At 41.5% G+C, this 26,643-nt stretch overlaps 1 protein-coding gene across 1 annotated transcript in view; it reads left to right on the plus strand.

Moving 5' to 3' along the window:
- Nucleotides 1-26,643, plus strand: part of LOC126484438 (LIM domain-containing protein jub) — a 201,507-nt gene that overhangs the window by 154,720 nt on the left and 20,144 nt on the right. The window contains exons 3-6 of the mRNA XM_050107955.1: nucleotides 7,365-7,534; nucleotides 10,676-10,738; nucleotides 11,180-11,310; nucleotides 14,029-14,080. Coding sequence (XP_049963912.1) covers nucleotides 7,365-7,534; nucleotides 10,676-10,738; nucleotides 11,180-11,310; nucleotides 14,029-14,080 — 416 coding nt within the window. The remainder of the gene's footprint in view (nucleotides 1-7,364; nucleotides 7,535-10,675; nucleotides 10,739-11,179; nucleotides 11,311-14,028; nucleotides 14,081-26,643) is intronic.

Consider the following 26,643-nt stretch of genomic DNA (forward strand, 5'->3'; position numbering starts at 1 on the left):
TCTTGAGGCATCCTTCCGCAACATGCGGCCTCTGGCTAGAATTCTTCTTAAACAGAAAAAAAGAACTTCCCTATGTAGCTTCTACTCTCTCTCTATCTCCCTCTCTCCCTCCCTCTCCACCCCCCCCCCCCCCCCCTCCCTGTGGCTTTTATTTCCAACTGTCGAAAAATAACAGTCGACAACGATTATGCTTACAAAATATTGTACAAAAAGATTTGGCAGAAACTTTCAAGCGCATATACAGATACAAGGCTGTTTTCTTTGTTTTTCGGCCTCTTTTGTTCGCAGATGCAGGTATACAAGTTGCGTAGGTTAATTACCATATTTTGCAACAGCAATGAAAGTCGAATTAAGCTCAGATGAGTTTCACTGTATTCTAAAGCACATCCAGTGGTCACTGTAACAATGTGCTTTTTTTCATAACAGAATTGGAAGACCAAGGAAAAGTGTTACAGTGGCCGCTGAAGCTAAACGCGTCTGGTCTTAATAAGACTTTCATTATACCGGTATTGCAAAAGATGGTAATGAACCTATACAATAGATAAATGTGTTTGAGAACGTTTTTCGTTGGTGGGAGAGAAGATGGGGGTGGGGGGGACACGTTCCATATATGAGGGACAGTCAGATGAAAACTAAACATCCACCGCAGCCGGATCATGGAATGTTTCGGTTAAAAAGTAATCACCAAACACGTTACGACATTTATCCCTCTGGGAAACGGGCCGACCAATTCCTCTTTCGTAGAACGCCGTTGGCCGTTGACGTATCCACAACCGCGCACACACTCCTGCACTTGCCGCCCGGAGTGGCCGTGCGGTTCTAGGCGCTACAGTCTGGAGCCGAGCGACCGCTACGGTCGCAAGTTCGAATCCTGCCTCGGGCATGGATGTGTGTGATGTCCTTAGGTTAGTTAGGTTTAATTAGTTCTAAGTTCTAGGCGACTGATGACCTCAGAAGTTAAGTCGCATAGTGCTCAGAGCCATTTGAACCATTTGAACTCCTGCACTTCCTTGACCGACTGAAACCGACGCCCCCGCATCCCTTTCCTCAGGTCGCCAAAGGTGTAACAATCACACGATGATAGATCCGGGCTGTACAGAGGATGTTGCAGGTTTCCCAACCAAATGGGTGAAATGTAGCCTTCGTCCGATTGTCGGTGTGGGGGCGGGCGTTATCGTGCAAAAAGCTGATTACGTCCGACCGCATTCCTGGGCGTTTTGACTTTATGGCGCGCCGCAGCTTCTGCAGAGTGTCGTCATAGAGCTGGGCCTTGATTGTGCTTCCACGCACGAGGAACTCTACGAGCAGAGGAAGCATCCTATTGAACGACAATTCCCGCCCCCACGCTGCCAATCGCTACACTTCGGCGTTGTGGTAGGGAAACAGTGCAGCATCCACCGTATAGCCCGGATTTCTTCCGTGTGATTTTTCACATCTTTGGCGACCTGAAGAAAGACATGCGTGAACGTCGGTTTCAGTCGGACGAGGAAGTGCAAGAGTGCGTGCGGTTGTGGCCATAACGGCCTGCCGCGTTCTATAAAGAAGAATTGGTCTTCCCGTCTCCCAGTGGGATAAATGTCGTAACGTATGCGGTTATTACTTTTGAATGAACTATTTCATGGTCCGGTTATGGCGGGTGTTCGGTTTTCATTTGACTGCCCCTTATATCTTAATAATGACTGCATCGAAGGAAGCACAGCTCTCCCGTTCCTTGTACCTGGTTACGGAGGCTTTGGGAGAAATTTTGTGAACAGTAAACGGGAATGAATGTGAGCATCTGGATGTCGGGCGCTATGAAGGCGAGGTCTGACGAAGCAGGTTGGCACGTCGATATCCGGCCCACGGCAAGGATTCCTGCCTGGATTCCAGGAAAATCGGGCACTTAGGCAGGGCGACCTGGGAGCGGAACGTAGCCTACGACCAGGACTGGCAGGCGCGCGACGGAAAAAGCGGCGGCATTTTCTTTTTGACAGTCTTTTCTTAGCGCCGTCAAAAAAGATTTCGACGACGTTGGTGTTCCGTTGTTTTGTCGTGGGCAGGGACAGCGTATTTATAAGTGGCTCCATATTGGGGTCGCCATTACGGAAGCGGAAAATTTCTTGTAGCGGCGAGTACAAGATGTGTCCGTGCTGGCAGTTAGAGCGTTTTGCGTTTGATTGCTTATTCTGCTCTCTTTGTCAGCGAACCGAAAGATTATTGTTGAAACTTCCCCAGAAGGGGTCTTAATCGCCGCTGCCACCATCCCCACCTGTTCTGTGTTGTGCCGTAATGACATTATTAGTAATTGCTCTCATTGATTTACCTACTTAACGTGGCAAGAATGATTTACGATCCAATGGGCCTGCAATGTAGCAGATACCTCTTAGAGACATTATGTAATAAAATCCAGACTGCTGCTATAGTGTTTTCAAGATGCGTTCATTCTGATGGTTCTATTTTGGCTAGATTGCCATCTTCAGATCATCTGCAAAAGTTGCTTAACATTTTTTGTTATATCATAATGTTGGTTAATCATGTTATCGGATATACAGAGATTTTGTAATTCAGTCCACACACACATACACATCATTGGTCACTGGCACTCTGTATTGTAGTACAACATGATGTAGTTTTCGGACTCTTACGCAACAAGCTGCAAGAATGGTTGCTTGTTTACCTCTCGCTAACTGCTATTTCTCAGATTTTACCTTCCCTGCCTTTGTGATAAATATGGGACATTTTTTCATAGATTCAGCTTAGAGAACAGAATCTTGAAAATTTCCGAAATGATTATATACAATTCCCAAAGCGTTTTTCAGTTAATATTTTTACCCCATTAGCTACTCTCCTTTAGAACACTAGTGAAAACATATTAACACTTTTCGTAGAAATCCGGCTCACTTGTGACCATTTACACTTTGTCTTTGCTTAGCTCGACTTAAACCCACTAGGTTCAAAATTATGAAGGATCCTAAACAGAGTATTAACTATTGGTTGGAAATGAATATTCAGTTGTTTATTAATTTTAATAACTTACAGCACAAATTAAGCTCATAGCAATTGATCAAAGTGCGGACCATCAGTTCCAATGCTTGCGCAACAATGACAAAAAATTTTGCTGCTCTCTGTGAAATGTCGCTCTGGTCTGTTGGACAACGAGATATACAGAAGAACCTACCCATCCAGTCTCTCTAAAGATTCCAGTATAGTTTCTCACACCAGTAACTTCATTTAACTCCATACAAAAAAAAAAAAAAAAAAAATCTACCATGGACACAGCACATACAATCGCATAAAATGTATTCTGGAGATCCCACAGTAGTGGTGTCTGGGGTGTAGAGAGAAGTCGAAGAGCGAGGTGGCGCAGTGGTTAGCACACTGGACTCGCATTCGGGAGGACGACAGTTCAATCCCGTCTCCGGCCATCCTGATTTAGGTTTTCCGTGATTTCCCTAAATCGCTTCAGGCAAATGCCGGGATGGTTCCTTTGAAAGGGCACGGCCGATTTCCTTCCCCATCCTTCCCTAACCCGAGCTTGCGCTCCATCTCTAATGACCTCGTTGTCGACGGGACGTTAAACACTAATCTCCTCCTCCTCCAGAAGTCGAAGATGTACATTTTATTTCAGATCTGTGAAATGAAATAATTGAAAATTAAAAATAATATCGTATTTCAGTGCTAATTCTAATTATAGAATAATTTAAAAATTACTTGCAATAATTCCTGTAAACATACTCTGTTGAAGAGTAGAACAAGCTGCCCAGCATAAAGTTCTTTGATTTTGTCTTAAAGTCCCCCAGCGTAGATTGTTGAATACATGTGTACCCATGTTTGACTACTAATATCAACCCCTTGAAGTCTTTGTAGTGGTTGTTTTTTGTCCAGGAATTCCAAACTCACTCTCTTTTTGTCTTAGAAATAATGGTAAGGACAAAGGTCAGAAATGAATGTAAATATTGTGAAGTAGTTGCCAAAAGACCAAGATTTTTGTGGACATCTCTGCAGGGTGTTCTAGAATTGACATAAAGTGTAATTCTTATTACACAATTCTGTATCCTGAAACTACTGTCACTGTAAGTTGAGTGTTCTTTTACTAGGTAGCAATATCTAACAACGATTCAAAGATGTGAACAATTTACTAATACATGCCTCACACACATTGTTCATTCAAGACATGAGATCATCAAAATATTTGCTTCAGATCATGAGTTCCTTGTCTCAAAATATTTAATTTAAGATCCTTCTGTTGTTTAGATGATCTTCTTCATGAAGCTTTGAGATATCCAGTGACTCTCCCATGTCCCCTTGTAGTCTAACCTAATGCAGGTTGAACATAGTCAACCTCTGTTCCAGCATAGTTAAGTTATATCTTGTCAGCAGTGTCTTCCATAACATATTGCTATTCCCAGTATCTCACTAGTAAACTTGAGCCTGTTGTTTGCTTTCCCCATAAAAGATGCTCAGTAATGCTGTCAATTCATAATAGGCTACATTGTGACCCCATTTGTATAACTTGACTGATCAGCGAGTTATGCATTGAGTCAAACAAAGTGACACACTGGTTGAGAGATTGTACTTACATTGATATCTTGTACGGCTATCTAGACTTGCAGCTGTCCAAAATTAACATTTGCTAGAATGGATCTTTCAAGATATGCAGTGCCCAGTTTCCAGGTCCATCCTTGTCCAACCTAGTTCATGCTTCCTCTCTAATGCTTGCTATGTTTAACCCTAACTACTCTTCCTTCCTTTGTTGAATATATAGGCACACATTTTATCCATGAGACTGGTATTTGGATTGCGAACTAGTCTAATATATATTCAACATAATAATATTGTCTCCAGGGCTCCTTTCCTGCTGTCTTCTGGGTTCAAGATGAGCTCGAATGAACTTTCAACATCAGATGTGTCAGTCCTCTCCTACTTGGGGATTTAAGTGTGCAACTTTGTCTGGTTGAGACCGTCTATTGACCAGCTTCTTATCAACTATGAAAATGTCTAGTCAGTGATGGTACTTCTACCCATTTCAGTGTTGCCCATGACACCTTTTTTGTTATCGGCCTAATGACCGCTTCCCCCACTCTTGTGGCTTCACAGCATTGGTCACTACATATCGATCTTTGTGAGAATGTCCACTTCACGATGATCTTGTTGCTTCCTTGGCATCTCCAGATGGACTGCCTGCCACGTTGGGTGCCTCGAAGAGGTAGTTGGCAGTTGTCTTTGTGCTGATGGGTTGGTTCTTGCTGAACGCACTTTGCGACCCAGGTGCCTTTTTACTGCAGCAACAACAAGGTGAAGGTGTCCCCCTATCATCATTTGAGTGGGAACTGCTTCAGGCAGTAAAGGGACGTTGCTACTGTTGAGTGCTTTCATCATCAGAGCATGTATTTCATGGACATCATTAACTCCAGATGAACTACCCCGGATCAAGGTACTGATGATGTTCCCGTTCAGTCCCTCAACTCCCAACCAACCAACCAAACACGATCACCAGTAATGTTTGCTTGGCATCTCTCATCTTTACATGGTACCTTATATATTTGAGTGCCGCATGCTGTATCACCTTACTATTTCTCAATTCTCCCACTGCTCCACGTACTAATAATGACATAGTTAGTATCTTCTCATTGATGTAAGAACATTGTTCTTATGACTGATAGTTTCTGTGCAGCAGCTTGACTATTAAAGAGCTATACAAGCCTTGACAGATTGTATGGTTGCGTATAGAACAACAGTTATATCTGGCATTCACTTCTTCATCCTAAGCAAATTAAGAGCCTTGGATGTATGTCTTCAGGGCTCCAAAAATATGGAAATTGCCTGGGGTTAGATCAGAACTGTATGGAGGATGTTTAAGGTTTTCCCCGCTAAACTTCTGCAGCTTAATGTGATGGACCCCTTACCCTACCTCCTTGACGTGCTCATTCCTTCATCTCTCTCTTACTGCATTTTAATTTCTTTTGCTTGCAGTTCGTCTCCTTTGTGCTGCACACTATTTCATATTTTAGAGGTAGCTCTCTGTTGAGTAGTGGGTGCTCTTTAACGCATTGACTACACTGGAGGAGGGTGGGACAGCTGTGAGTGGGATGATTCCCATCTCGTGCTGAGCCCCAAGGACAGCCACATACTGTCTTACTTAATGTTCTCCTCTAATTTTTATTTTTGACAGTCCAACTGATGTCCATCACACTTTTAGCCGTCTTGTTCTTACATTGTGAATCTGCCAACTTGAAGACATTCTTTGCTCTGTAACTGTGTTCACCTTTGATGGGCTGACAGTAATCAAATGTGGGGTGGGGCTGATTTTCTTGCCATTGGATTACCCCTGGAGAACCCTTGACTACTCTGACTCTTTCTCCAGCCACCGTCAATGAGTTGCAATAAAAATCACTGTGATAACTTCTTAGGATGTCTGGCAGCAAGTTTGTAAAATGTTTTTTTGCAGGTTGGTTGCCACTAGCATCTAATTTTGTATGCATAGTGGAGCAGTGACTGGTTCAGCGTTCCCCTGATGGTTTCTTTTGACTGTAGGATTGTAATTCACATCAACTGTCTCTCTGATGGAGTATGCATTGAAAGTGCACATTTGAGATTAATGTATTGTGCCTGTATGTGTATACCCTTGGAATTAAAACAGGATGACATGAAACTTAACGACATTCAGTGTAGTGTTTAGGGGCTTTAACCCAAAGAGAGAGAGAGAGAGAGAGAGAGAGAGAGAGAGAGAGAGAGGGGGGGGGGGGCATAAATTACTCAGTGTCTTGTTACATTATACATTAGCCTTGTATTTATTTTAATCTGTAAATAGTCATGACAATTAAGAATATTACCCACCAGGGTAGCCGAGAGCGCTAATGCGCTGCTTCCTGCCTGGACTTGTGTAGGTGCGCTGGCCCCGGATCGAATCCACCTGGCGGATTAATGACTAGGGCCAGTATGCTGGCTGGCTTGGATGTGGATTTTGGGCAGTTTTCCACATCCCACCGGGCTGGTCCCCACGTTCCGCCTCAGACATTTGAAACATGTTCACACTCTTTCATGATTTACGCTAGACGCAGACAGCTGGAGTACACTACTTCGGGGTGGCAGCAGGAAGGGCATCTGGCCACCCTTTGCAATTAACACTGCCAAATCCGTAATAACAAGGCCAACCTCACCTAACACAGGACAAAGACTCAAGAAAGAAAGAAGTTTATTTAAAACTGTTGTTGTTTTTTAAGTATTTGAAAACTAAGTTTTAAATTATACATGTTACCAAAGTGAGCATTTTTTTCTGTGAAATCTCTTTCTCTAACTTCACCCAGCTTTTTCTCTTGTAAATGACATACTGTGAAAAGATTTTAATTTGTTTCCTATGCATAATTTGCCTTTCTATTTTGTAGGTATATGTCACACATGTGGTGAAAAAGTAACTGGAGCAGGCCAAGCATGCCAAGCCATGGGCAACCTGTACCACACAAACTGTTTCATTTGTTGCTCATGTGGTCGTGCTCTTAGAGGGAAAGCATTCTACAATGTTCACGGACGTGTTTATTGTGAAGAAGATTACTTGGTAAGTTGAGGTTTCAGATCTTTTTAACATGCTCATTTTATGTTGCTCCTTTCATCATTAGTTATGTAGAGTATTTCTTTCAGATCAGTGAGTACTGTGGTGTAATTAATATAATCAGTGTCTTGTTACATTAACTTTCTGCTTATTTTGACCTATAAATTATCATGATGATTTATTCAAGACTTGTTGCTTTTTTAATTATTAGAAAACTGAGTTTTAGATTCTGTGTGTTATAAAAATGAGTATTTTTTTTCTGACATTGGTAGTGAAATCAAAATTAGACAGATGGAAAAAATAAGTAAATTGTTTATTTTTTCAAAAGTTATACCCATAACTGTTAATAATTTCGTCCCAAGAGGAGAGGAGGTCAGTTCCTTCATGGAAAAATGCTTGCAGTTGCCTATGGAACCATGATTGTATCCAGGTGTGCACCTCTTCATCCAAACAAATCATCTGCCATGAATGTGTTTCTTCATGGCTCCAAAAATATGGAAATTGCCTGGGGTGAGACTAGGACTGACTGTGGGATGTGTAGGGGTTTCCCAGTGAAACTTGTGCAATGTAGTCAAGCAACCTATGCAACACGTAGCAGTCATCGTCAGCCATTTATCTTTGTTTTTGCTTCCTAGCTATTACAACCTCATTTCATTGGGAAGTGGCCACAGATTTGTATTCCAGCGACTGCTTTCCAATGTGTATCCACCTACTGACTCGGATGGTGGTCAACAAAAGACCAAAAAGGTGGATGCTTCAAAGGGCTAATTGGTTGCGATATAGTCAGCAGGCTATATTTGAACAACACGCATGTGTCCAGGAGATGGTGGACCGTGTCACCTTTATGATTCAAGGAGCTAGCACCGATTCCATTCCTCAGTCTAGCAGCCAACTCATACAATGACCTGTCCCTGCCTGGAATGAAGAATGTCACTTGGCAATCGGAGCCAAATGATAAAACAGTGGAACACACACTCCTGGAAGAAATTTGTGACTTCCATTAATTGGTCCTCTTCCACTACACAAGTTTGGCAAGTGCAATACAACTCCCTGTACGACCTTGTTGAGAAATGGGGATCTTAGTGGACACACCTAAAGATATGACTAAGCTTTTAGCCGAAGAATGTTTTACTGTCACTTCGTCATATTCCTGAGTTTCAGATATTCTGTAGCACTGTAGAAATGGAGAGCTTCCATGTCTTCTTGTGTAATAAGGTGGCCTACAATCTTCCATTATCCATGTGGGAATTGGTATCAGCTGTGTCTACAGCCGGAGAAGCTGCTTGTGAACCAGGTCAAATTCATCACACCATCTCTGTTTTATGTGACTGCATCCAAAGACAAGTTCCTGTCTTGTTTCAGTCAGGTCTGGTTTCATTACTAAGAATAAAGTACACGCAGTAACATCTAACGGTAATCCAGGCTGCATGTCATGAAAAGAAACCAGTTTCTATCGCTCAGCTCAAACCCTTAGGTTTGGAAGTGATGAATGTACATATTTAATACAGGCAAATGGACAAAGGGAACTACTAACCACTGTACAGAGTTATATACAGGCAAGTTTTTACAATTTCTTTTAGCTTAAATGAGTATACTTCTCACTGATAATAGTTTCTGTTGTCAAATATTGATCATCTGAGATGCTGGCAGGGTTGAACTTCGCTGCTAGCTGGAAATCAGTCCTGCTTCACAATTTGTGGCCTGTGTGTGTAGCATCTGGACCTGTTTGCTTACATGTAGTACACAACTGCATTGTCTTTTGCATCCAATTCGGAATCAATGAGCATGAAATCGGTGTTTCTTAATATGTGTGATCTCATACGGTACTGGCGAAAATGACTGGCACTGTATGTGTTTTGTGTCATCCCCTTGCACGCTGATATCTCATTATCTGAAGGATGATAGGGAATTCAGTATTCTGAGGTCAAGAGTGTGCTGAGGATACCATATTTCAGCCATTACGTGTCACTACGGATAATGCATTTGGTGGCCGACAGCCTTCACTTAACAACTAATAGCAGCAGCATTTGTTTAGAGTTTTTAGTATTAACAGAGGAGCAACACTGTGTGAAATAACCACAGATCAGTGTGGAGCTATGACAAATGTATCTGTTGCGACAGTATAGTGAAATTGGCTACGGCAGCAGACGATCGATGTGTGTGTTTGCTAGTGGCATGACTTCACCTGCAGCCACTTTCTTAGCTCTCGGTCATATCATTTGGATCCTAGATGACTGAAAAACTGTGACCTGGTCAGAAGAGTCCCAATTTCAGTCTGTATGAGCTGTGGAGTTAGAATGTAACACAGACCCCACAAAGCCGTGGACCCGATTTGTCGACAAGGCACTATGCAATTGGAGACCATTGGCAGCCATTCGTAGACTTCAAGTTCCCAAACAATGGAATTTTTATGGATGACAATGCACCATGTCACTGGGCCACAATTGGTTTGAATAACATTCTGGACAATCCGATTTGGCCACCCAGATTGCCCTCAGTGAGTCCTATCGAAAGTTTACGGGACATATTCGAGAGGTCAGTTCGTGCACAAAATCCTGCATCAGCAAAACTTCGGCAATTATGGATGGCTACAGAAGCAGCACGGCTCAGTATTTCTGCAGAGGGCTTCCAGCGACTTGTTGACTCCGTACCACTTCGGGATGCTGCACTACGCTGGGCAAAAGGAGGTCTGCCACCATATTTGGGGGTATCCCATGACTGTTGCCACCTCATTGTATAATGGCTTCAGGGCAGCTCTTGGTTTGGCTGGAGATCTGCCCACTATCCTGACCAACACAAACACCACTCTCATGCGAGTTTCAAAATTTTGTAAACTGTTTTGCAGGTGTAGGCAGTGTGTTGCCAAGTGTTGCTGGCTGCCCATCAATCAGACACAGAGCTATTTTATTAAAATTATATAGTAAGTAAATTGCTTTGGTGGAAGACTGCTACTTATGGAGAGGGTGAAGTAATCTGAGCAAGGAAGCTTAATCGACTGAGTAGGAATCGGGTGTTATATTCCTAGGTTACGAGGCACTAACACAAGATATTTTTGTATAATTTCTTATAAAAATCTTGTTTATTTCGTAGCCAAAGCAAGTCAGTCAGTCTGGCTAGCAATGCTAAGCATGAATTTTTGTTTTTCAGTACTCGGGCTTCCAACAGACAGCTGAAAAATGTGCTATCTGTGGTCATTTAATAATGGAGATGGTAAGTGAAAATGATTATTTGTACTTACATATGGAATTAGTACTGAAGTTATCCCTGCAAATCATATTTAGTCTTTGTTGTTGGATGCTCCAGGAATAACTTCACTGTGTGTGTTGAGATTTCGTAGGTTAGTTTTTAGTGCAATGAATTCAGGGTTCTTTTTTGAAATAATGGAAATGCCATACGCCTCCTGTGCACCATGTTGATTCACAAAGTACTCTCTCTCTCTCTCTCTCTCTCTCTCTCTCTCTCTCTCGCGCGCGCCCACACACACACACACACACACACACACACACACACACACGGACACGGACACACGCGCACACGGCATCCTCAACTTTGAGGAAAAAATTGAAATAAATATTAATTCTTTTTCTTCTACAGTTATAGCTTTTTGGGCCACAGTTGATGAAATTTTGTAAAGTCTGTTTTGTGTTACAGATCCTGCAGGCTATGGGAAAATCATATCATCCTGGCTGCTTCAGATGCTGCATCTGCAATGAGTGTTTGGATGGTGTTCCATTTACAGTGGATGTTGATAACAAGATATATTGTGTTAATGACTACCACAGGTACAGTTTAGTGATGCGTAACCTCCACCCAGACTCATATAAGGAAAACATTAGTTTTGGTTGAAACTTATTTTGTATCCAAGAAGGCATTTTTCCTACATTATTCAGATGTACACACATTATAAAATTTATTAATTGAGATCTGGACCAAAGACCTGAATGGTCTACTCACATCTTACATTCCTTTTTTCTCAAGATACAAGTTAATGCTTTAATATTTTTTATTCTGATTGTGCCAAACACATTGTTATCAAATACTCTTTAAGTTTTCTGACATTATCTTTTTTCTTTTCAGTGTTCATTTCTCAAGTAGTACTACATTAACTGAAGAGCTATGGTAATAATCGAGAAGTTTAAAGAGAGACATTGTGCAAAGTGTATGATTTGTAGATCTTGTCTACAAATAAACTATTTATTGTTAGTGAAATTAGTGAATATTTTGTGAGAGTAGTAGTATGGAGGCCAGTAATATTTTTCTAAAACTGATGTAAATTTAAAATATGAATGTAATAGGTGTGAGCAAAAAATAATGGGAATATTTGTTTTTCTTACAGAATCTTTATTTATTCATCAGTGTCAACTTTGTCCCCTTCAAAGTAATGCCCCTCAGATATAATACACATGTGCTAGTCTTTTTTTCCTATCTTTGAACTACTTCTGGAACTCACTTTTCGTTAGGTGTTCAGCTCCTATGTTGATTCGATTTTTATCTCGTCAGTGGTGGCAAAATGACATCCTTTCATGGTTATCTTCAGATTTGGGAAAAGAGAGAAGTTGCAGGGGCCCTGTCTGGCAAGTATGGTGGCTGAGGCAACATAACGGTTCTTTTTCCCGAAAAAAATCATGAAAAAACATTGAAGTGTGATCGGGAGCATTATCGTGATGCAGTGTTCGTGAGTGGTTTTTTTCCACAATTCTGGTTGTTTTCTGCTGATTGCTTCATGCAAACGATGCATACCTTCCAGATAATATTCCGTATTGACCATAAGGTACAAACTCATGTTGCACTATCCCAATGTAATCGATGAAAACAGTGAGAAGAACCTTCACATGAAATTGAACTTGGCATTTAAAAAAAAAAAAATTTTTTGTCTTGGCTCTTCAGGCAGTTTCCATTGAGTTTTGTCACTTGTTACAGCCTTCTTTAGGAGATCTGGCTCATTGTTGACTTCCTTCAGCAATTCCTGAGCCATGTCTATACAACATTGTTTTTGGTCAAAATTCAGCAATTTTGGAATAAACTTTATTGCTATACATTTCCTGCACAAAACACACAAAAAATTGCTTGGAATGCACCATATGATGTGCTGACATCATCTGCAACTCTCTGATGGTGGTTCAGCGATTTCCTATAACCATTTTCTTTACTTCTTCCACATTGTCGTCAGTAATTGATGTGCCAGGGCATCCAGGGTGATCATCATGTTAAACGTCTTCTTGACCCTTTTTGAAACGTTTATACCACTCATAAACTCATCTTACGGATAGGAGATTCACCAAAAGCTACAGCAACATTTTGAATGCTCTGCATTTTGCAAGCATAATTTAATGCAGAGCCTTTGCTGCATCTTTTTTTGAAAGCAAAAATTCATTAAGCACCCAAAAACACATATAACCTTTTCGATTGTCAACAATAAACTAAATATTCAGAACTGCTGAAAACACATACATACATCAGCAACATGTGTACCAACAAGACAAAATCGGATGTATGCAGCCTTCGAAATTAAAAAAAAATCCTGTTACTTTCTGATCTCATTTTATACTTTTAGTAGCGACATACTTATTAATTATTTTCAATAGTTTTCATATAATTGGATCAGCTCCATACAATTGTTAATAACTTACTTGCTCTGAATTGATTGGTTTTGTGTCTGCATTCAGAAATAAGTTGTCCTTGCTATGATGAAGTAGTTATTTTACTTCACATCAATTTGACATTGTTTTCACAACAGAAGCGCAAGTGTGTCACGTGAACATAAAGTCTTTGTAGTTCCATTTCATGATACTAACAGTCAGTTCAATTAATTTCTCATAATTATGTTTCACTGGATTGATTGAAATGTCATAGTTTTGTAAGGAACAGCTCGTAAATGTTACAAAAAAGTCAGCTTGTTATTTATAAATTACTGATGTATCACTGAAATTAACCTATTGTTCACAATGAAATTCGTGCACCTTTTCCTGTTATGCTTTACAGGAACAGTAAACAAACCATTCCCATCCTTCCCACATCTTCCATACAATAGTGTAGAAATTATTTTGTGCATTTTAGTTTGTATACTTTTACATCAAAATTTAAGCAACAAGTTTTGAATTAATTTGTAAACTAAAATGTATTTAAAATACTTTTATTTATTCCATATCATTCCGGACTATAGAACTTAGGATGAGTGAAACAAGCAGTAGCATATTAGTTATTTTGTAAATAAGTGTTAAGCTTTTTTGTTTTTACTAGCAAATGCCGCATCTTGAGGATCTCCACACTGTAGGGCTACAAAGCAAACAGTGGCATGTAGTGCAATTTCATTTAACTTATTTTGTACTTTCACTGAAATTTTGACAGCAAGAATGCTTTTCTACATACAGTTTTGTCTCTTTGAACTGTTGCTTTGTTGGCACTTCATGAAAATGTCAGTCTCTTCATTGGCTGTGCACGTATTTGTTATTATGTTACACACAATTTTCCTTTACTGATTCTTTTTTTTTCTGTTGCAGGATGTTTGCTCCCAAATGTGCGGCATGTGGGAAAGGAATAACGCCTGTTGAGGTACATATTCTTGTAATGTAAGACACAATCAACAGTAAGACCCCATTGAATCATAGGTTATTATTCTTCCACATGCAGCCAGACAGCTATTGAGAATGTAGACACAAACATAGAAACAATTCATGTACTGATACAAGCTGTTGCTGACAATAAGTAAGAACACAATGTGAGAGCAAGTGCCTGCTGCACTCACTTATAAAGAGGATGGCTATGGTAGACAGCACAGTGGATGCACGAGTCACTTGGCCCACCAAAGGTGACCTTTGGTGACCAGCCCATGCAGATACTGTTGGCAGAATATTCGAAATGTAGCGTACCTCTTCCCCCTCGGGGAAAGGGCACTCCACTGATGCAGGCGACTGGTAAAACATCCGAGGCCTCTGCAGCGGACGCCAAAGGCGATGGCGTCAGAAGGAGATTCCAGACAGGAACCGGTGATTAGGAGCAGAAGTGGCGCAGCCGTGGACACGTGTGGCAGCCGCTCTCCTATGAAGTACTATAAGAGAGGACCAGTGACAAGGATGCTGGTAGCATCACAAAATGCGCTCCCTCAGTGTGGAGGGACTGTGCCAATGGATAAGGCACTGACCACTTGGTCAGGGACACATGTACTGAAGGAACCAAAGGTGCCGGCCCAGCTGGCAGCAGAATTGCTGGTGACAGCAAAGCATCATGGAAAGGCCTGGCAGCAGGTGCGTGGAGGGGTTGGACCTTGAAGCAGAGGCAGGAGGTGACATCATCCAAAGGTGGGCGAGTCTGCCCCCGCAGCAGGGATGCATCACGAGGTGGAGGTGGCAGTGGCGGGCCCGTGGCCCACTTTGTGGTGCATGAGCGTAGCTGGTCATGGTAGCAAGCCACCATCACTGGTGTGCCCTGTACAGAGGCAGTGGCCTCAGCAGCTGTCAGCTGTGACCAGAATACACTTCAGTTGGCAGCTGAACTCCCAAGCTTAGTCCATGGAGGCAGGTACAAACTGCGACGAGCCGTAGTGACAGGTGTTGGTGGGTCAGCATGAGCAGATGGACGAGGGTGCATGGCTGGTGACTATGGGGCATCTTGGCTGGACTCTTATCCCTACTGGCATAAAACTTTGGGAACTCGAGAAGTATGTCGAGGGATTGTCTGTGAAGAAATCTGCAACATACTTGAACTTGCTTATGAGACATCCCACTTCACCGTTAGATTGGGGATGAAAACGAGAAGGTGTCATGTGGGGAATACCCTGATATGCACAGAAATCGTGAAAGGCCTGAGACACAAATTCAGTAGAAAAACAGTTGGAGTGGTCCTGAATCATAGCATGGCTGATGTTGAAGAATGGTGGATTATCATCAACAACCAACAACCAGTAAGAATGTAGGAAGGGTCCTGTGGAATCGGTGTGGGTAGAGTGCCACGGATGCTGTAGTGTGGGCCATGGAGAAAGCATTACCCAAATTGCAACGCCACCCGTTGGATAGCACACTGAGAGCAGACCGTGACAACACTTACAATGTCACCATTGAAGCCAGCCCAAAACACATGCCAGTGGGCCAGTAACTTGGTATGCAAGACGTCCCCAATGTCTCGCATGTAGGAGTTAAAGCACACGCCACTGTAGGGGTGCCGAGATCAAAACACTGAGTGATAGCCCATCTGTAACTAGAACACCACCACCATCAAGTAAAAGAAGGCGGTAAGTGATAGCAAAATAGTTATGCAAAGGATCAGAAGCCCTGCCTGGGTGACTGTCTGGCCAACCATGCTCAACGAGGTGAAAATTTGACACAAGACCAGATTGGCAGTGATAGCAGCTGCAATAAGTCAGCCCGTAATAGGAAACCCTTCCACTGTATGTTGCACTTCAGCGTCTAAATGAAAACAGATTAGTTAATCCTGATCAAAAGTAGGATCCAGCCCCTTTGGAAGCCGGGATAGAAGGATTAAACAATGAAACTAAGGGCTTGTTGTCAGTAATAAGTTGGAACTTAGACCAGTACAAGAACACATGAAACTATTTGAGGATGTAGTCACTTCCTTTTCAACATGGGAGTGGGAGTTGAGCATTTTTGACGCATAAGCTATCAGACTTTTAGAGCTATTCTCATATTGATGTGTGAGAATGGCCCAGAGTCCATACTGAGAGGCATGCATAGCCAAAACTGGGCAGTGGTTAGGATGTACAGTAGTCAAACAAGGAGAAGAGCCGAGCTGGGTGGCACAGTGGTTAACACACTGGACTCGCATTCTGGAGGATGAGGTTCAATCCCACGTCCGGCCATCCTGGTTTAGGTTTTCTGTGATTTCCCTAAGTTGCATCAGGCAAATGCCGGGGTGGTTCCTTTGAAAGGGTACGGCCGACTTCCTTCCCCATCCTTTCCTAATCCGATGAGATTGATGACCTCGTTGTTTGGTCTCTTCCACTAAATCAACCCAACCCAAGGAGAAAGTGTAACATAGATTTCAAAAGTGTGAGCGTTGCTCACAGGCTGGCATCCACTGAAAAGGAATGTTCTTGTGGAGCAACTCATGGAAGTGGGTTCCAGCATGACCCCACTATTTGTGATAGTAAGCAATTTCATCTGAAAATGCATGGAGTTGTTTGATATTGGTAGAGTGAGAGAGCTGTGACCACGGCAACATGCTAACATAAAGGCATAACACTATCCCGAGAAACCTCAAACCACAAATATGCAGTGGATAGCTGAAAAACATATGATTTGACCAAGGTGCATCTCAACCCCGCAGTATGAAAGATCGTGAGCAAGGTGTGTAAGTTACGTAAATGCTCTTCAGTGGTTGCATCCATCATGATATTGTCATCAAGAATATTGATATATCCTGGAATGGACATCAGCAGTTTTTCCAAAAAACACTGAAAAATCACCAGGGCGATAGCCACAGAAGTTGCTAATATTGTTATATTCTCTAGGATGCCCTTTAGAATCCTCATTCAACAGAACCTATAAATAGGCTTCAGATTAATCATTGTTGGAGAAAAACTGGCCAACAACTTGCCTAGACAGGGCAAAGGTAAAGTCAGCTCTGAGGTAAAGCTGACCAGTCGGTTTTTTTAACATCCATGAGGGAGATAGACCACTCACTCAAAGTAATAGGCTATGTGACCCCCAACAATGTCAGCCTATCCAATTCTGATTTCACTTGGTCATGCAAAGCCAAAGGAACAGGGCACACGTAGAAAAACCATGGCCGCGCTATAGGTTTCAGGGTAATGGGGGCAGCAAAATTAGTGGCACAACCTAACCCATCAAAGAAAATGTGATTGATTGATTGATTTTTAACAGGGGAGCTAAAACAGCTTAGGTTTGACCCGCCGTATCGCACCCTGTATATCTAATAAAGCCAACCAGTGCCCTTAAAATAGTGCAAGGAGTCCCTCTACCAGTTTTTTGCTTGACACAATTTCTTCAGGTCTAGTTGTCCCAAAGATTCTGTATCTTTTACTCTCCAGTGCCATGCATTTGAGGATTAGGTGTGATACAGTTTCTTCACCCTCATCACAGATCCTACATTTAGGGTCCTCTTCCGTTATACCCATTGTGTTTAAGTGTTTTTTGAAATTCCTATGGCCGGTCTTCAGTCCAGTCATGAGTTTAATCTCTTTCCTGTTCAATCCTAGGATTACAGAGCTTCTTTTAAAGCATGGCTTGGGCATCATTACCTTACCATGTTTTTGTTTATGGACCTTGGTCCAATATCCTACGTGTTCTTTCCTAAGCCAGTTCGGTAGTTCTAATTTGATGATAGCCTAGGTGATTGTCAGGACAGGTTCCGGTCCAATAAATGGAGTTGTTGCCCCCATCCTAGCCAATCTATCTGCTTGCTCATTGCCACAGATCCCTGAGTGGCCAGGGACCCACACTAGATTCACCCTATTGGTTCCCCCTAGCTCCACCAGAGCCCTGTGGCAATCTGCAACAATCTTAGATCTTGTTGCAGGAGCTGCCGATGATTTCAGGGCTGCCTGGTTGTCTGAATAGATGTAGATTCTACAGTCATTGTAGCCCTGATTGCAGTAATTTCAGCTTGGTATACAGAGGCCAGTTTCCCTAGAGAGATAAAGCTCTCCAGCCTTGGCTGAATCCCGTACAATCTTGCCCCAATGCCTTGGTCTATTTTCGATCCATCAGTGAACCAAATGATGTCCCCCGTACGGTGTTGAACTGTTCTTTACCACTGCTCCCTACTTCCAATTATTATGTTGTAAGGCTTGGAAGCAGTTGGGAGTTGTTATATAGTTGGCAGGCATTTCCCCAGCCATTCCTATATTTACCTCACTCACTATGTTAGTGTGTGATTCTGGATATCCAAATGCGACTCAGTTTTTGCCAGTTTTAAGTCTGTGTGTCCCAGCTGCTGCCTCCATCTTGACACAAAGGTGAAGTGGAGGCATATCCAGCATGGTTTCCATTCCAGCAGTTGGTGTGCTGCTAATTCTGCCTGTTATGGCTAAGCAGGCCAGTCTCTGCACCTTAGCAAGCTCCTTAGCAGCAACCTGCGGTTCTACCTTCTTCCACCACATTACAGCCCCATAGGAAATCCTAGGTCTAACCACTGTGGTGTATATCCAGTGCATACCCCTGGGGCTTAGGCCCCAATCCAAGAAAATAGATGAGATCTGAACACAGAGAACTGGTGGTAAGAGACCTGGTTGGAAATGAGGCACACTGTCCCCAAAATGGTAAAACCAAAAGCACCCATACTGGACAAATTTGCAGTGCCAGCATCATCCACTGCCAGAGAAGTCCAGGAATGAACCACTGCTTATACATAATGGGAGCCCCAAAATTGGAATGTGCTGCTTGTTATAACTCGCCAAATGTTGAGTGACATGAGGCAATGTCAGATATCCCAGATCAACATAAGTTTAAGAGTTCAGTGAAGTCATGACTGCATCCGTGTTCATGTGTAGTCTGAGTAATCTGTCTATCACTCGCACTTTGATGAACAGTTTGTTATGATTCACACTATATGGTTCTTCTTATTCTTCTTCTTCCTCCTTCCAATTTTTTTTACAGTTGTTGCGAATCACCTAGTGCTTAGAGTACAGTTGCCACATCGTCATCCTCCCCCCGAGAACCGACTGGTGACCAGGGCAGGAGCCACTGCGGCAATGTCACACCAAGTCTCAATTGATCATCCTCAACACTAGATACCTCAAAAAGATTTAGCAGTATTTAAAACTTCAGCCAAAGAGGGATTCTTGTAGTGTGTGTTGGCGCACCTCCTTGTCAGGAGCTAACCGAATGATGGCTTCATGGACCATAGAATCAGCATAGAAATCACGATGAGCATTGGTAACAAACTGACATTTCTGACTGGAATTTGGCCACCCAAGCACCAGTAGGACTGGTGAGGCTGTTTACAACAATGATAGTTTTTGGTGATAATTTAATAACAGTCTACACATTTTGTCAAATGAACATGATGCATGTTCCTGGAATGGTGTTAACTGGCACAACAACTGGTAGGCCCAAGGAGAAATCCAAGAAAGAAACCACACCTTATACGTGTTTGAATAGCTGATGCCAAAGATGGGGAAGTGTTGGTAAAGTCCCTTCTCATAATCCTCCCAGTCTTTGGTCTCATAATTGTAAGGGGGAAAGGGCAGCAGGTATGCCGATGGCGTGGAAGCCTTCATATTCAGTGTGAGTGACGAAATTCACGATAGCAACCACAAGAGTCTGCTGCTGCTGTAGAAAATGTTTGAGCACTGCCTCCGCGCCCAGAAAAACTGAAGGAGCAACAAGTAGTTGGAGTGTACAGAAGTGAACACCACACTCATCACAAGATGTATTGTAATGTAAGACACAAATGACAATACGACCACAATGAATCAGAGTTTATTCTTCGACTGCTTACAGGTGAACAACTGTGAGAACATAGACTTAACCATAGAAACAATTCAGGTACTGATACAAACCATTGCTGACAATAAGTAAGAACACAATATGAGAGCAAGTGCATCTTGCACTGCGCTTATAAAGTAATGTGGCCCACCGCAGGCAGCCACTGTTGGCTGGCCCATGCGGATGCCATTGTCGAAATATTCAAAGTGTACTGCACTGGTGGCTTTAACCCATGGCACATATCCAGGTATTACATATGGGGTTATAACACATATCATGTTTACAGTGCTGTGATTGTTTTGAGAAATTTGTGGTTCTAATGAAAGTAAATTCTTTTGTTTCCAACCAAGTGTCAAACTATTTACATAGCACGAAGTACTGTGCCATTAATGCGGTACAAGGAATTAAACAAAAAGTTACAAACATTATATAAATAATATCTAAATTAATATAGAATGGAAAAATTCTCAGTCCAATACAAACTGTGGTATGAAGAAATACAACCTTACTCATCATATAGAACTGTTAAATAGAAGGTAGTGTGCAGCTACATTTAGAGGCTTATTCTTTGTTATAAGTGATGATTCTGTTCAACTTTCTTGAAGTAAAACTATTGGAGATACTGTAAACTGGTAACTAAGACTGTTATTGTAATCTCTTAATATTCTTCTGCCTTCTCAGGTATATGCAGAACTTATTGTTTGAAATATGCTCCAGTATTGAAGTAGCAGAGTTGGTATTTTGAATGTTAACTTACTCAAATGGAAATCATTTAATAGTATATATATTACTTATTTGTTCTTACTTTGATTTTCAAATTGATGTATATTCAGGTAAGTGATTTTCATTCTTCTCAAACTTTCAACTCCTAATAGTATTCAACTTTGGGAAAAAATTGACAATTCATCTAACATAGTCTAGGAGAAGAAAAGGGTACAGAACCTTCCATAATACTTATTTGCATTATTATGTCAGAAATCATTAACCCTTTTGCTCCTACAGGCATGCTCTTTGTATCCCATGCTGAGGCATCTTTTGTTACGGCTGTACTTTTCGCTAAATGCTGGTATCTGTGCTAAGAGACAGATGATATGAAATACTCATCACCCAATTTTTTGAAAAGTATTACATGAAAAAATTTTATTTGTGTGCATCTTGCAGTGTGATATTTTCACTTGGTAAAGGACTGAAATTTCTCTTTATTATATGCCATAGTTACTATGTTGTATAAGATTAAGTAAAAAATTGTGCAAAATTTTAAAGATTTTGCAGAGGGAAAAAGACATTGCATAAACTGCAAGAATACACATCCACAACACTTGCGGAACGGTGCAGCAGGACATGTATACTCAGCCACAGCAGCGACAAGGTTAATAGTTTTTAATAGCTTCAGTAGTCAATTTTATACAGACAGTTGTTACCAGCCCACTACAAGTTTCCCACTGCCACTGCCTTGTTGCTCTCTATGTGCCACATACAATAAATCGTAAGAATATTAATGTAATTATATAAATGAGAATATTCAATTGAGAAAACCACATGTGCGCACACACTCTAGTAGATCACACTCTGTGCAGAATCTGGCTTAAGGTGATTTTGAATGCTACGTGTCCCTGCTTATTGGATTTACTGAGGTGTAGAATTTAAATCATACTTGGTGGTGCCAAACATCTAGGGCCCTCCTACACCTACATATATATAATCTGCTCGCCACCAAGCGGTGTGTGGCGGAGGGCACAATTCGCGCCAAAGTCATATCCCCGCCCCCTCTGTTCAATTCGTGGATCACACAAGGGAAAAATTACTGTCTGTACGCCTCAGTACATGCTCTAATTTCCCATATCTTTGAATGATGATCATTGCGTGATATGAAAGTTGGTGGTAAAAATATATGCTCTACATCCTCGAGGCAAATGCCAGGATGGTTCCTTTTGAAGGGCACGGCCGACTTCCTTCCCCATCCTTCCCTAATCCGATGAGACCGATGACCTCGCTGTCTGGTCTCCTTCCCGAAAACAACCCACCCCAACCCTCTACATCCTCGGTGAAGATCGGATTTTGGAATTTAGTGAGCAGCCCCTTCCGTTTAGCGCGTCTATCTGCTAGCGTGTCCCACTTCAAACTTTCTATCAGATTTGCACCGCTCTCATGATGGCTAAATGTACCAGTCACGAATCTCGCCGCTCTTCTTTGGACCTTCTCAATCTCTTGAATCAGACCCAACTGGTAAGGGTCACATACAGACAGACAGTACTCTAGGACTGGACGAACTAACCTATTGTAAGCTATTTCCTTTGTTGAGGGACTGCATCGCTTCAGGATTCTACCAATAAACCACAATCTAGAGTTCGCCTTACCCATTACTTGTGTAATCTGATCATTCCATTTGAGACCATTTCGAATAATCGCACCCAGATACTTGACGGATGTTATCGCTTCCAAAAATTGGGCATTAATTTTGTACTCGTACATTAATGGGGATTTTCGCCTTGTTATACGCAGTAGGTTACACTTACTAATATTGAGAGATAGCTGCCAATTATTACACCATACATTTATTTTCTCCAAATCCTCATTGATTTGTTCATGACTTCCATGTCATACTACTTCTGTAGACTACAGCATCATTAGCAAACAGTCTAATGCCGCTGTCAATACCATCAACCAGATCGTTTATGTAAATCGTAAAAAGCAGCAGACCTATTACGCTGCCCTGGGGCACACCTGAAGTTAAGCTTGTTTCTGTTGAAGTCACCCCGTTCAGGACGACATACTGCATTCTGTCTGTTAGAAAACTTTCTGTCCAACCACATATGTCATCGTATAGACCAGAAGCGTGCACTTTTTGGAGCAATTAGATATGTAGCTCAGATTTCAAACTTGCATTCATTTTCATGTAGGTCTGTGTGAGTTTCCTGACAAACAACACAAGATGTAAATTACCTGCATTATGGCATCCACAACTAAAGGAATTGTCAATTTGTTTTTTAATTATGTAATTTAGTCATTCAGTCATCATGTTACAAAATGGTATAGTGAAACTTTCACATTTTATACCATGGAACAGCCATGAGTGGCTTTGCAGATCTTCACTTAAAATACAGGGACACTTACACAGGTCACACTGAGTGTTTGTACTGAAGACTGCCACCTGCCACAGGAAATAGAAGCAATGTTGATTACTTCAGTAATGGTGATAGTATTTAAAACATTACTGGCACAGTGCAGTAGTTATCTTTACAGTGCAACAAATTGACCTATCGACAGTGTGATGCCATTGACTCTGATGTCCAAAATAGTTGTTCAAGCTATCCTCTTACAGAGTTCTCTCTCATATTCAGATTCTCGCTATCTTCTACCAGTAATTAAATGAAAGTCCAGAAACTTAGAATCAAGCATTTGCCTCCCTAGCATGACACATAGTGATTCAATAGCTTTGAGTAGGGGAAAGAGCTGGATAGTGTTGCCAGTGCAAGTATGTTATGTGTGTATTACATGTAAATAAGGTAAAACCAAAAAATACAATGAACAAAGCCCAGCATAGACTAGGTATTTTTGTTGTAATGGCCTGGTTACAGTTGAATTGGGCCATCTTCAAATATAAAATGCATGAAGTTATTACTGATATCAGCTATTACTTTCACCGACTGATGCTTGTGATAGCTTGTAATCTCTCTGTATTTTAGAATTGAAGATGGCTCAATTCAATAGAAACCAGCCATCACATTGAAAATATTTGTTCTAGGCATTGTTTTGGTCATACAAATATGAAACAAGATCATAGTTTTCTCCTTATTGACACAATGCTGCCCTTCTGTGAAGCAAGTCACTCACAGAAAATTGGGTTAGTTTGCGGTAATAGTGATGACTTACAGTCAATCCAGGCACCTGCTCTTGTAGGTAGTGCTTTTCTGATTGAGTCATGCTAGCATACCTCTTGGACTTGGAATGTAAGAACCTCTTACGGCTTTTCCTGTAACTCGCACTACTGAATTTTGTATATTAAAAGTTGTTTACATAACTAGCATGTTCACTAAACACATCCTGCAGAGCAGAAGCACACTTTGAAAATACTGTAGTTCCCTTAATGTGCCCTGTAACACAGTATCCCTGATATTATTTTCCCAGTTGTTTGTTGGGACATTATTCATCTGGTGGTGAATGGCAGTGGAGTCCTTCCACACAATGCACTAACTGCTGTTGAAAGAGAAAAATACATAACAAAAACAATTCAAATAAGCTACTTAATTGCCATGTTTCAGCAAAACTGTATTGAAATTGTTGATCAAATAATGAGACTGACAAGCTCTATAAAAACATAATCTGGATTTTTACCTGCCTGTCTGGATGAACAGACATTGGTGATGATAGACAGCCATCCGAAATTCATTCAAAATAAATTCACTGAAGGGAAATAACTTTGCCTCGACTGTGAAAATTTGTGCCAGACCAGGATTCAGACTTAGATTTCTCGCTTATCACAAGCAGTTGCCTTAACCATTTTGGCTAACTGTGCACACCTTGCGGACTGACCCAAACTTCCATATGTCACACATGCTGAGAAAAGCAAAAAGCAATAAATCACAGGTCTTGATTCCTCATAGTCTCATTCTCATTGGTGTGGGAATAAGGAGTAAAGCTGCGAATATTTGGCATTGAATATGGGAGACTATGGTAAAGGAAAGTAGAAAGAGAGACATGTGGAAGTTTGGGTCGGTCCAAGAGGCATGTGTATGTAGCCTAAGTGATTAAGATGACAGCTTGCGATAAGTGGGAAATCCGGGTTTGGGTCCTGGTCCGGTATAAATTTTCAAGTGTCACCCGTACATAGTGCATCTACACCTAATAGCTGAGGCCAAGTTATTTGCATTCAGTGATTTCATTTTGAATTATGATCTGAATTGTTCTTAAATTTTGTTGCAACAGCGCTTTGTTGTTTGTAATTAGGCCGTGGCAGAAGCAGCAGGAAATATCACTTCCCTGTTACCTCATTAAACATCGTCCTGGGATAACTGCAGTCTCTGGCTCTGTGACTGTGAGCAGATCTTTGCTCGTTTCAACTGACAGAGACCCAGGTAATCCGGTGAGGCCAACCCTTACAGCACAGTAGAAAAAGCACTGCATAAGCCCTTCAGTGGTCACTGTTGTGGTGTCCCACTGTTAACCGTTGGGCTCCTCCTAAGCTCAGTTGGTACAGACCTCCACTTCTGCAAAATCCTGTCATTAATTTTTTTCTACCTTGTACTACTAAAATTCTTCAGCTTTTGCCCATTTCCACTGTGGATCAGGCTGCTTTAGGAATGATTCAAAATGTATTGAGAGTGATAGAGTTACAGGCTGACGTATAGCAGTTAGCTTACCATTTGCACCCTTCCAAACTCGATAAGAGGATATCTTGTGGTACTATAGTACCTGAATTCAATGAAGGATTTGTAGAACAGGTCTGATAGGTCTGTCACAACATGATTTCTAGAAAGGTTTCTGCATTTTCTTCCATGCATGCATGTTGCCCCCTCCATCCTGACACACACACACACACACACACACACACACACACACACACACACACACACCACTTGTGGTAGCAGTGGGGCTGCTACTGTGATCAGGCAGGCATGAGCGCACACACGCCCCTTTCCATTATTTTACATAATATTACTGAATGTATGATAAGAAAGAACAATGAATATATACAGTGTCCCTCTATTTCTTTATGAGATGTTGTGCTTCCCTTGTCTTTATATGTATGATATTTGCTGATGTGAAACATCATTAGACAAGTGTCCATTAGTGATAAAAAGCTACGAAGAATATTATGCATTATTTCTGTAGTTGGTTCATGCGGTAAAATTAATGATACGAGCTCTGTTCAAAATATTGCAGAACATTTATAGTTTTGTGCCAATAGTGTGTTGGAGAGAGATACAGTTGGCATCCCTATACATGCTTGTGTTTAATGTGTAACTGCCACAAGTTTCATTGTTGTATGTCTGTTAGTTATTGTATTGAGTAGAACATTGTGTCACGCAATTCACAAATTTTGGGATGCCACAATTAGAGGAGCTACGTATCTGAATTAAATTTTGTGTGAAACTTTAGAAAACCTTTGCAGACACACACTAAATGTTGTAGGAAGCCTACACTGATGAGTGCTTAAGGCCGTACTTGGTGTTATGAATGGTTCACATGGTTTAATTATGGCCAGACAGAAATTAAAGATGACTCTTGTGAGGATGCCCTTCAACATCTACTGATGATGCATATGTCAGGAACGTCAACGAAATTGTGCATGCCAGTCGAAGACTGACTGTCCGAGCGATTGCAGAAGAATGTAACATTTCAGTTGGATTATGTCATAAAATCCTGACACAGCATCTTGGAATGCATTATGTTGCCACCAAGTTCGTCCCACGGCTCATGAGTCAAGACCAGAAAGATCTTTGCCTTGCAATCAGTGAAGATCTTTTGGATCTCACAAATGAGAGACCTGGCCCCCTGCGGATTATTTATTTATTTTTTTTTAATTTTATTTCCAAAGTTGAAAACCCCATTGAAAGGATGGATATTTACAGTAATAGACATGATACAAAAAATTTGCAGACTGTACTTTGCGCGATCCAGCAAGAGGCGTGCCAAGACTGCTTCCGGAAATGGAAGCTGCATTGGGAATGGTGTATCTATTGTGGACTAGAATATTTTGAAGGAGGGCATGCA

This window comes from Schistocerca serialis, chromosome 6 (genome assembly GCF_023864345.2).
Source record: "Schistocerca serialis cubense isolate TAMUIC-IGC-003099 chromosome 6, iqSchSeri2.2, whole genome shotgun sequence".
Taxonomy (NCBI): domain Eukaryota; kingdom Metazoa; phylum Arthropoda; class Insecta; order Orthoptera; family Acrididae; genus Schistocerca; species Schistocerca serialis.